The sequence below is a fragment of the Gopherus evgoodei genome, chromosome 1 (assembly GCF_007399415.2).
Source record: "Gopherus evgoodei ecotype Sinaloan lineage chromosome 1, rGopEvg1_v1.p, whole genome shotgun sequence".
Classification (NCBI taxonomy): Eukaryota; Metazoa; Chordata; order Testudines; family Testudinidae; genus Gopherus; species Gopherus evgoodei.
Window position 1 is genome coordinate 142,945,480 of NC_044322.1, and position 12,133 is coordinate 142,957,612.

Sequence of the window (12,133 nt, forward strand, 5' to 3'; positions counted from 1 at the left end):
CTCTGGAGGCGATTTAAAGGGCCACGGGCTCCTGGCTGCCACTACTACAGCAGAGCCCCGGGCCCTTTGAAGCTCCGCCAAAGGCCGGGGCCTCCTCCGATGGTGATTTAAAGGGCCCGAGGCTCTGCTGCAGTACGGCAGCTGGAGAACCGGGCCTTTTAAATCATGGCCAGGGCTCCCAGCCACCTCTGCAGCTGATAACTCCAGGGGTGATTTAAAGGGCCTGGGGCTCGCAGCTGCTGCTGCCCCAGCCCCAGGCCCTTTAAATCCTGATTTAAAGAGCCTGGGGATTTAAAAGCCCTGTCTCTTCTGGTAGAGGCCCCTCCCACTCACAAGGACTCTGGAGTACCGGTAAATCCTTTGTTACTTTCACACCTGGTTTCACCTTAGGCCAGGAGTGGTCCCCTTGACTCTGAGACTACTCAAAGGGTGATGTACTGTAGTATTCCCTGTTACTAAGGGTATCAGAATTTGAGGCATAGTCCTTGGTTTTAGCAGCTTAACTTCAACAGTGAGTGTGACTGCTAAAATCTCATGAACACATTACTTTGAAAGCAGAAGGGTTAATTTTGAAGGGATGATTTTGAAGACCCTCCTATAGCCTTGTGTGACACAGTTAGGTCATGACAATATATTCTCTTTAGCCCATTATGTTTCCAGAGAGCAGTGAAATTACATTTTCTCCTCTATAGAAAAGTAGATAAACACCTTCTATCCTTCAGTCTTGCAAAAGGAATTTTTTAGCTGCATTAATGTGCACTGAATAGGTTCTTACTATGAAGGGAAATGTCATCCAGAGGAAATTATTTGGCAGGTAATCCATGAAATATACACCTTTAGGGCCATACTCTGACAATTTCCACATCACTGATATGCTTAAAAAAATAAGGGATTTACTCCCCTGTTCACTGAGAGATAGAATATAATTTCTTCCTCTTATCCTGTTTCTCTTCATTCAAGGAGAACTTGAAGGCATTTTTACTCTCATTGTAGCATAGTAGATTAGATCTGGTCTTTCTTTGCCCTTCATGCTACATTTAAAAAAAAAGATTAATAGACCTAATGTCCATATAGGGTGAGATTGTGGGTCACCTATGCCTGTGTGAAGTGGAGGAAGGAGTGCCCCCTTACTCTCCTGAGTGTGCTCAGGGCCTCCTTGGGGTGGGGGAGGGCAAGTGGGGCAATTTGCCCCCGGCCCTGGGCCCCACAGGGGCCCCCACAAGAGTTTTTTGGGGCCCCTGGAGCAGGGTCCTTCACTTGTTCCAGGGGCCCTGGAAAATTTTTGCAGGGCCCAGGCCCCCAGAGCTGCTTCTGCTCTGGGTCTTCAGCAGCAATTCGGCGGGGGGGAGGGGGTTCTTCCACTCCGGGACCCGCCGCCAAAGTGCCCTGAAGACCTGTGGCAGGGGGTCCTTCTGCCCCGGGACCCGCTGATGAAGTGCCGGGTTTTCAGCGGCAATTCTGCGGTGGGAGGCCCCCACCGCCAAAGAACCCAGGCCCCCTCTAGGTGGCCCTGAGTGTGCTACCCATATTGTGGATTACAGAATGGTGGGGGAGAGCAGCCTCTGTAGGGTCACTAATCCACTTCCTGTGCAAGGTGGCGGGGAGTACACAAAGCCTTGTCTTCACTCACCTCCACAACAGTTGCTCCAGGCCGCCTAGCTGAACTGAGGAAAAGTGGGAAGTGAAACCTGACAAGTGAAGTGCTGATTCAAATTACTTCCCCCACGAAGCAAAAGGAGGAACCAGGGACCACAATTTAATTACCAATCTGTTCCTTGGACAGCAGAACTACATGCTACCCCTTCCTCAAAGCTTATAGCAACCCCACAATTTGCCTATGGTAATCATTATGTCTTTGAAATTATACATAATAGATGGTAGCACAGTTTGAATTATATATACTTTCCATGCATACAGGTAGCTAAAGCATTAAGAACCACTAGTGCTTCCTTTATAAACTTCTACTTTCTCTTAAGGTGGTTATAATTCAACAGTAATAATTCACACCAGACCAATATCTGAGATGTGGTCTAAAAAAATATCAGTTTTGCCACATTTAGCTAAGAGTCAAAGAGACATGATTATAGTTCCCTGATGTTTTTACGGTAGAACTAAATGCTTTTCTGTTTCTCATGGAATTTTGCAGGTCATTAGTTCCTATTGTGGTTTGGTACTGTGTATGTATAATAAAAATAATTATAATACACTCATTATTTGGCTTCTGTCCAGATACAATAGCCTTTTACAAAATGTTTTAATATGCATACCTATATTGACCTCATGAATAGAGCCCTGCAAATCTGCGGATATCTGCTTTATATATGTGCACTATTTTTGCGGGTCGTGGATCGGATGCAGATAAAATATTGTATCTGTGCAGGGCTCTAATCCCAGAGTGGGATCAATATTGAGTATGGATTTTCCTGGCTATGGTAATGAGTCTGACAGAATAATGATATTAAACCAACACAGTAATATAACCAAAAAAGTATCAACCCTGTATTTGATTTACCAAATAGCACAGGTTTCTAGATAGTAATATTACAAACTGCGCTAATTTACCTCAGCACAGCAAGCTAAAAGGAAAATCACAGTGATTTTTCTTTTAATTATCAAAGGGCCAAAGGCAGAATTATGAGGATGGGTGAGAGTCACAAGTAGGAAGAGACAAAGGATTTTGGAGGGCAAGTGGAAATGGCTGGACGTTGTGTATGTGAGGGTTGGGGCTGGTTAGAATTAGAACTGATAAGGATTAAAATTGAAATCTAGCATTCTGAAGCCCAAGAGCTTCAGCACCGAGGGCTGAACTGAACCTTGCCACCCTGGGTTGAAGTTGAAGCCTGAGTCCCACCACTCAGGGCTGAAACCCTTGGGCTTCACCTTTGGCCCTGGGTCCCAGCAAGTCTAATGCCAGCCCTGGTGACCCCGTTAAAACAGGACATGACCCACTTTGGGGTCCCAACTCTCAGTTTGAGAACCCCTGGTACAGAAGATCAAACACATTTCTAAATTTTTTGCAGAACCTAGAGTTTAAGTCCAAACAGCCTGCGTTCAGGATGGACAGGCAGAGCAATTTATGAATTTAACAAACAAATATAACATAACATTACCTTACAGATTTTGGATTCTTAATTTGCTTTATCTCATTGAAAGGTATGACAGATTCTGAATGAAGTTGTATTTAGTCTGAAGTGATGCAATTTCAGTGGATTCTCGTGAAATATGCCGCCTGATGAATTTTGAGCATGGTTCAAGGTGCACCACAGGACTCTTGAATGTCACTGCCTCTGTCTATGTATTTATAATGTGCCCATCTCCACAGTATCTCAGTGCCAAATACCAAATTAAGAATTGCACTGTATTTGTCAGTAAAATATTCTATTCTCCCCGTCTCCTTAATCTTTTGTTCCTGTCTATTTAAAAATGTATCCTTGAGAAATTATTCAGGGACATTCTTCAGCCCTCATTTAAGGGGAGTTTTTACAAAAATTGAGTTTTGCATCAAACTGTGTAAGGCATCAGTATTTCGCTCATTCTGATGTCATGGAGTTTCATAGCCAACGGTCCTCCATCAAGAATGATTTGTCCTCATTGAATACAGTTATATTGTTGTTCACGGAGAGGGAAGTGGTCTACAAGATAGACCCTGTGTCAGCTCTTAAAGATAAGTTCAAGGACTGTGAAGTGGATCCAGCCAGTGGAGGCAGGTGGAACAGTGATATGATATACTCTCCGTGGCCTTTCATGATGGGCTGCTGAGTGTTGTACAAACCCACCAACCTTTACCATCAACCCCAGGCAGAGTGAGGTACAGTAATCTAACTTTGAAGTGACAAACACATTTATCATAATGGTTAGGTCCTCACCCAAGAAGAATAGGTGCAGACTCCTCAGGCTAGCCAAAGGCATTTCTTGCCATTGATACTATCTTTGTGTCCTGTAATAGTGATTAGTCCAGCGTGGCCCTAAAGATAAGAAGCCAAGCAACAATAAAAGGGTGTGGGGAGAGGGATAAAACAACATATATTTTAAGTATCAATTATCCTTAGAAGGCTCTAGAATTAGGTGGCAATTTAGTCATTGGGTCAATCTTGAGGAGGGACTTGGAGAAGAAGAGCATAATGGCCTTTGGATAAGGTCAGGGAGTACTTTCCATGTGTAAGTGGTGTGGTAGAAGGAAGTGGAAAGGCAGTTGTGGGAGAAGGGGGACAAACATCTGGGCTGAGGCTGAAATCCTGGTGGATACTTGCCTATATTACGAGATACTTTGAAATTAAAAAATAAATGTTCAGTATTTCAGATGTTGCCCTTGAGGTTCTCTCCTCAGACCGAAGGAATCTAAATTGGTGGTTAGTCCTGCAGACCATTGCAAAGCCATACAGTTTGTCTTGTGGGTGAGCCCCACTTTCCAAGTGTCTGCATCCCTCACAAATCATTGCTCTGACTGCTGATGTGGATGGATGTGAAACTGAAATATAGTACAAATAAATGTTTCTATTTCTTGCCCCCCTCCCTTCTCACCAGAAGCACCTGTCATCTTCTGACTTTCACTGTTTTACTAAAATATTTCCACCATTTTATCACTTTATTACAGAGCTTTTTTTTTATGGAAAAAGCCTTTCTCTTAAATAAATTCTGCAGGGAGGATTACCCTTGGCAATTAGAGTCCATAAAATGATGGATATTTAAGACATGCCTATGACATCATTCTTTGATGTTTCAATTGATTAAGTCTCTGGTTCCTGCATTGTAAAAGCGGCAGCACAATGCTGAAAATAAAATGAGAGAGGGAGGCTGATTAATGTATTGATTAAGGAATGTATGCTGCCATTTTAAGATTCTATCCTTTATTGCACAATTTAACTAAGAATTGCAATTGCCAAAAAAAGCACATTATGACTATAACTCCACAGATAACTAATTCAGTTGCTTATTTTACATTCATGTCACTGAAATCAGACATTTTCCAGGCTCTGATTATCTCAACTTCTGTCCTGCTCTTTCTTTCCTACTTCTTCCCCACGTTCCTTTATTCTGCTGCTCCCACTCAATCCAGTTGCTTTACTCGACTCCCAGTGCAGACGTTTCTTTGATCCCAACACAGTCCCTTAGCCTCTTCTTGCCCTATCCCCCTACCTACACTTGAAAATTTATGGGGCTTAGTAGCTTTGCCAGTCTCTCTGCTGGGCCAGAAGTTGCTGCCTGCTTCCAGTGTCTCAGTACTTTAGACCAGGGTTTCTCAATCCTTGGGTTGTGACCCAAAAGTGGGTTGTCAGATTGTTTCAAAGGGTCATGAAGTGGCTCCCAGGTGTTGTGACCTGTAGGGTTGCAACACTACTCAGGTTTGGCCCAGCTGTTCCTCTGCCATGATGATGAGCGGTCAGGTGAAATTACAGTGAGTGCTGCTGCAATCCCAGGCATCAGGTAGGATTGCCACCACAGTTGCCAACTTTCACCTTGACTTTCACAATAAGCCAAAAATCAAGCTAATCCTATTTCAAAACAAGGCCTAACCAAGCCAATCTCTAAGAACCCCAACACACTATGTAACTAGAACCCCTCAGCGTGCAGTCTGGAACTGTGTACCCCTGATTCTCTCCCTGACTTGCCCCTGCTTGTTGGAAGCCAATTAAAAAAAAGAAGCTACCAGCCAAAAACTAGCCAACAAGCAGATCACATGCCAATTAAGCCAAAAAACAAGCCCAATTTCTGTGGAGTTTTTTTGCGGGTTTGACATGTCCGGTGACCACTTGCTCGGTATTTAACCGGCTTGGCTTTTTTTTTTTATGATTTGCCAGTTGCCAAAAAAAATAATTTAATCAGCGGGTTTTTTTTTTATGTGGGTCTAAAGATTTGCATTATTATCACAATGCACTGGGATATCTAATGTTAAAAGTTTCTGTGTCCACCTAAAGATGCTGCAGCATTCTCACTTCTGCAGTTGAAGTAAGAAAATGTTATCAATCTCACCTATATGTGTTCTCTTTCCACATACTATAAGTGGCTGTTGAAGGAGGGAGAGTTGTGGTTGGTGGCTGAGCTTGTGGCAGGCTTGCCTTCTGTGATGGTGGGTGCTTTTTATTTTGCATTTCAAAGGCGGTAACCCTAGCAGCAGGTGTCAATGCCACTTCCAGAAATTTGGCCCAGCTGGACCTTGTGAAGGCAGCAGGGCCACATCTGAGTGGCACTATGAGCCTGGAGGTTGCACATGCCTGGAGTGAGGAGACAGGCCCAGCCAGCCCTGTGGGACTAGAGCCACAGGAGTAACTGCTGCGAGGTGAGTGTGGGGTGGGCTCTGCCACAGGCCTTCCCCTCCTATTCCTCAGTGGTGACAGAACCTGATCCAGTCTCCCATGGCCTCCTACTCACCCAGGGCAGGACCTGATTCCCCCTACTCCCCTCACTGCCTATTACTGGGTTGTGACAGGCCATAACCCACTTAGGGCAAGACCCAATACCCCCTCACCCAGCTTATATCCTGGGTCACATCAGGCTATTAACATTTACAAATTGCTTCTGAGCCTGAAAAGGTTGAAAAATGTGGCTTTAGATCATTTCTTTTAGTTGGTTCTTGGAGTGTATTGTATTCGTGAGCTCACAAGTGTCTCACTTGCACCTGATGAAACATAGGTTAGGAAGGCTGTGGGGTGCTGGGAAAGGTTGTGTTTGGTGGTCTCAGGGAAGGGACCAGACAGTTGGAAATTAAGGACGTGGTCTCAGGCTGTGTAGCTTGGTTTTAAAAGTGCCGAGGCACTTACTGTATGGTTAAGGTTTGGAAGAGCATTCAAGCAAAAGGGAACCTACCATCAGTAGTCACATTGGTGCAAATCCTGATTTCAGTAAGAGTTTTACCCAAGTAAGGACTTCAGGGTCAGGTGTCCATGCTGCACCCCAATAAATCTTTCTAAATTTCACTTTCAGATTTCACTTTTCTAAAGGGGAATGAAAATATTTTAAAGCAGAGTAATTCAGAAGGGATTCCTCAACATTTATCTTTCAATATTTCTTGTTTTTAACTTGAGAGGGTTTTTGCCTACTAAGACCTAAATTCAGAGTTGAATGTTTTTATAGCTGTATTGAATGGCATCACTAACACTTTGAAAATAACATTCCTTATACTGTTTTCAATAATAGTGAACTCATTAATTGTAGTAAGAGAAACCCTGGACTCTGTTCTTTGCAGGCAAGTAAAATCAGAACTAACTGGTTTTCTATCCCAGTTTAAAATAATTTAAATAATTTTAAATAATGTTTTAATCTCTATTGTGTATAATCCTGTTACATGGGATTTTAATCTCTCTCTTTCTCTCTCTCATATGATTTTATATGTCCTGCCATTGCCATATAAGCACCTCTCCATGAAAGACTGTGTTACCCTCATACACTTCTATGAGGTTGGAAAGTGCTATTGTCCCCATTTTACAGATAGGGGCAGTGAGGCACAGAGATGGTAAGGCCTAGATTTTTAAAAGGTATTTAAGCATCACTCCATTCAGAACTGCAAGGCTTAAATAACTTAGATGAGAGAGACACATTTTCAGTGAATTAGGCACTAAAGGAGCCTAAGTCCTATTGACTTTCAATGAGACTTTCTAAAGTTTTGATCTTACATACTGAAAAAAATTCTAGCATCTCATGTGATAACTCAAGAATTTTTCCCTTCAGATGTACAGACATTTATTACACCTGGGCCTAATTTATCACAGATTGCCCATTAATTCTCATTATTTTTATATTTAATTTTATTTTCATTTTTTCATTATAAAAACCTAGGGTGAAATCCTGGCCCCATTGAAGTCAATGGCAAAATTCTCATTGGCTGCAGTAGAGGCAGAATTTCACCTGCAGGGAGGGTCTGACTCTACTCCCAGTAAAGTCTATGTGAATTTTGCTGTTAACTTCAATAGGTGCCGTGTTAATCCATATCTTATTGCAGTAGAAGTTCAGCCAGGGTTAATATTACATCCTTCAAATCTTGCCGGTGCAGGTTCTGTTACAATATTAGTGGAAAAGCTCCAATGTTCTGGTTTCTCCATTGCATTTATGGTTTAGAACACAGAGAGCAGCAAGGAAAGCACATGACCAATTGAAAATAATTCTTTTGTACATTGTTTGCAGACCAGTACAATATTTGTAACCATGATGAACTGCACTTTTGTTAATAACTAACTCACTCTTTTGTTAATAAATGACATTAGAAGGGGAGAAGATCACTGAGTTGTGGGGCAGGAGGGGATAATGCTTATTACATCTTCCAGCATTAACTAACCTACCTGTGTAATGGCCCAATCCTACTCACACTGACCCACAAGTGACTTTACTCAAGCCATAGGACAAACTATTTGAGTAATGTTAGTCAAGAGCTTGTTGTTTGGATCAGACTCTAAGGTAGGTAAGTAAATATATTAATCATTTTACAGATGGGGAAACTAAAAGGTTAAATTGTTAGTCCAGACCATTCAATGAATCAGTGGAAGAGCTGGATTTGAATTTCAGGAGTTCCTGTAACCTCGTCCTTTGCATTGTCCCCTAGCTCACAGTACAGAGTATTTCACTTCTAGGCCATTGGTTAATAGTTGCTGAAAGCTATTGCAGTCTTTACTAGTGATAAAATAATTAGCAGTAGTTGCTGAGTGGCCTACAGAATGTTGAAATCATTTTTCTTTCTTTTGTTCTTCTTAGAGATAGATCCACATAAGTGAAATCATCCTAATAGGCATGAGTAGTCACTTTGTCAGGGCTTGCAGGAGAAGCCATGGACTGAAAAGCCTTCATTACTCATTTCTAAGTAAACTCCTCTAATTTCTATAGGTAATTTCTCCATGAGGGGGTTGAAGTACATTGCTGAGACAATGCGAAGTCCTTTGCACTCCTGCTGTCTGTGCGGCACCTGTTCATTTTAAATAGAGGACTTCAGTGTCCAAGGCTGTCAGTTTGGCATCTTTCATAAGCACTAAAATCACTTAAAAAAGAACACAAAAATAGAATAAGTGTTAACAAGTGTACCTTCCAGTGACTGCTCTGTTAAGCACTATTTGATTATAGTCGTTTAAAATAATGTTGGTAGATAATAGATTTAAATGATCCAAAAATCACAGATAGCAATTGACAAAATTGCAGAAATAATTATATTTGTAATGTATCTAATGACTTTTAATCTCTTGGTTTCATTTAACTGAATTAGCCTTTTATCTTTGATTATTCCATTCACAAGCCCAGCATACTGACAACCAATATTTTGTTGCTGTTTATTGCTATTTTTACAGGTGGTTTACTAGTCCAACCACTGTCAACGCTTTCTATAGTGCATCAACCAACCAGATCAGTGAGTACCCGACTTCTTTTTCTTCTTTAATTATTTGTTCAGAAAAGGATATGTATGAAGGCATACCTTTTCAGCTGATACCAGGAGGAGCTACAGGTGGTTGGGACCTGAAAATCAGGCCCTGTCATGAGTCAGATCGGCCACCCCCAAATTTAAACATTTTAAGTTAGTGTACACCACTGAAAATTCAAACCTAAATTCCTTCCATAATCATGCAATAATACAGCATTTTTGTACCAATGAATGTGTACAGGGGAAAGTGCTTCAGACAGTAAGGGCTAAATCCTGATGTCCATCACATTTGTGCAAGTCTATTGAAGTCTATGGGCATGAATGGGAATTATAGAATGCTGCATTTGGTTTTAAATTCTTGTCTGATTTGTCTGATCTCATCTTGTAATTACAGCACAACACCTTTTAACCTAATCTTGGATTACTGGTTCCCTTGTTTTTAAAATATTCTGGCCAGATAATTTATCTTCATCACATTTTGGTTCCAGGGTTCCTGAAATAATATGGCTGAGATTTTCAAAACTCTTTAGAGGATTTGGATGCCCAATTCCAATTTGTTTTAATGGGAATTTTGCATCCAAATGTCTTAAGTGACATGAAAATCTCAGACTATATTTCTAAGGCTGGAGGGATGGAATGTTACCTTTACCTTGATACCTCTCTTCTACCTCCCAGCTGTGAGAGTTACTGGCAGCATCATCCTTTCTTTTTCTGTGGCTTCAGGCTCTGCATAGCTCTCTGGCATAACCTCTCTGCTTGGGGGAGTCCCTTACCACAGGCTTGTCGGAGTTCTGTGGTTGGCTCCCTCACCGTTTTCTTAAATCTCTTTTTATCACACTACAAAATAATTCCTGAAACTAATGGAATGAATATGCCAGACTGAAGGTAGACAGGAAGTCCTGTCTAGTGGTTAAAGTAAAGTATTGGCACTTATGTCACCTGGATTGTATGCTCAGCTATTCTTGTAACTAACTTGTGGCCCTGCACAAGTCACTTAACTTCTCTGTGGCTCAGTGTACTCATTTGTAAATGGGTGCAATAATTAGGCTCTTATCCTAAAAATAGCCCTCAGCGTATTCTGCTCCACTTTTACTGAAAGGTCACCTCTATTAAGCAACCGATTTTTGAGTGGTCATTTAAGATCGCTAATCAGTTCTGTGATAACTACACCTCTACCTCCATATAACGCTGTCCTCAGGAGCCAAAGAATCGTACCACGTTATAGGTGAAACCACGTTATATCGAACTTGCTTTGATCCACCGGCATGCACAGCCCTGCCCCCCTGGAGTTCTGCTTTACTGCGTTATATCCAAATTCATGTTATATTGGGTCGCATTATATCGGGCTAGGGGTGTATCTAAAAGACATAAGAAAAATAACTGCTTTTTCCTGTTAAATAAAGAATAAACTTCCCCGGTTTTCAGATTTACAGTATAGCTAAGGTTGAAGTTTAGTAAGCACAGAGTAAAATCTGTTGCTGTTACATATACTTTATTATCAAATCCTTTCAAACTTACTGCATCATTCAGCTCTCTCAGCTGTTCTGACATAGCACATTAAAGAAAGCTATAATGAGAGGCTGAAGTTACTGATGCTGAATTTCACACTCCCTGTGTCTAACGGTATCACGAAACAGAGAGCTGTCAAATGTATCCAATCAGTCATGGGTGCAGAAGCAATTTATTTTATATTATGACTGCTGACCTTCTTGTACCACTTGCATTTGACCTTGGGTTTTAGATAGTGCTGCTCACTGTCTTTAAGGCTGTTCTCAGGTGCCAAAGAATGTACATGGTCTGAGCTGATTTGGTTCAGAGAGAGCCCGGTATGGTATTTACCTCTGCATGGGAGGGGTCATAAGTGGACCCTTTCACTATGTGAGCTAGGGAGAGGGATACAAAGAGGTACAGTATAACATTTTTTAGATAGGAAATTTACAATGAACTACAAGCTCTTGTTGAAAGTCAGAGGGATTTGTTGAACACTGGAGGCTGGCACTCAATGCCACTATCAAACCTCCTTTAAAAGCTGATTAATTCCAGGAAAGAGCTCCACCATTATCTGGGATGGAATTTCTTACCATTTTTAGTAACCATTCATGATGAGTATCCTACGAGCTGGGGAAAATACTAACAAACTGTGGATATGGAGTCACGTCTTTAAGCAAACTAGATTCTACTATGTTTATGTTCACTTTTAGTGTGTGACAGAAATATTTGTAGAAATGGTGAATTTTAAGTGAATGGGGGAGATTTGTTTATGCAAAGCAAGTTTTATATTAGTAAGTGATAGGATTTACAGCACAAACCTAATTCTAAAAGCTAATGGGAGCTAATCAAAATAACCAGTACAACTTGAATTTCAAATACTCACAACAAGCTGCTTGCAAACAGTATAGAAACAAAGGACTGTCTTGTTTTGAACAATGAATTCTGAGTAGTGAATACATTCTAAATAAGCCTAAATGTTTTATGGATAATGCATAAACATAGAAAGAAGTGAGCCTAGTCTTTTGGTGGCTACTGACAGCTACTGCAATATGTCCCCTTTCTTATGCCCATCTCATTCCTTCATGCCCAGCTCTGCATTAGTGAGTGGAATACTGGTGGCCTGCTATCTCATCCAGTGCCTTTGGCAAGTCTGTTTCTCATATTGCCTATCCCTTACAGGCCCACATGCCTGAAAGAATGAGCCAAAATGGCTTCTGTGGCTGCAATATATTTCACTGATATAAACACTTTTCATTAACTACCACTGCATGTTCAAGGAAGCACTGCAAACTCCAAAAAGGCAAA

General features: G+C 41.4%; 1 protein-coding gene across 1 annotated transcript in view; it reads left to right on the top strand.

Moving 5' to 3' along the window:
• Positions 1-12,133, top strand: part of PHEX (phosphate regulating endopeptidase homolog X-linked) — a 146,354-nt gene that overhangs the window by 104,054 nt on the left and 30,167 nt on the right. Inside the window, exon 15 of the mRNA XM_030574851.1 lies at positions 9,267-9,325. Coding sequence (XP_030430711.1) covers positions 9,267-9,325 — 59 coding nt within the window. The remainder of the gene's footprint in view (positions 1-9,266; positions 9,326-12,133) is intronic.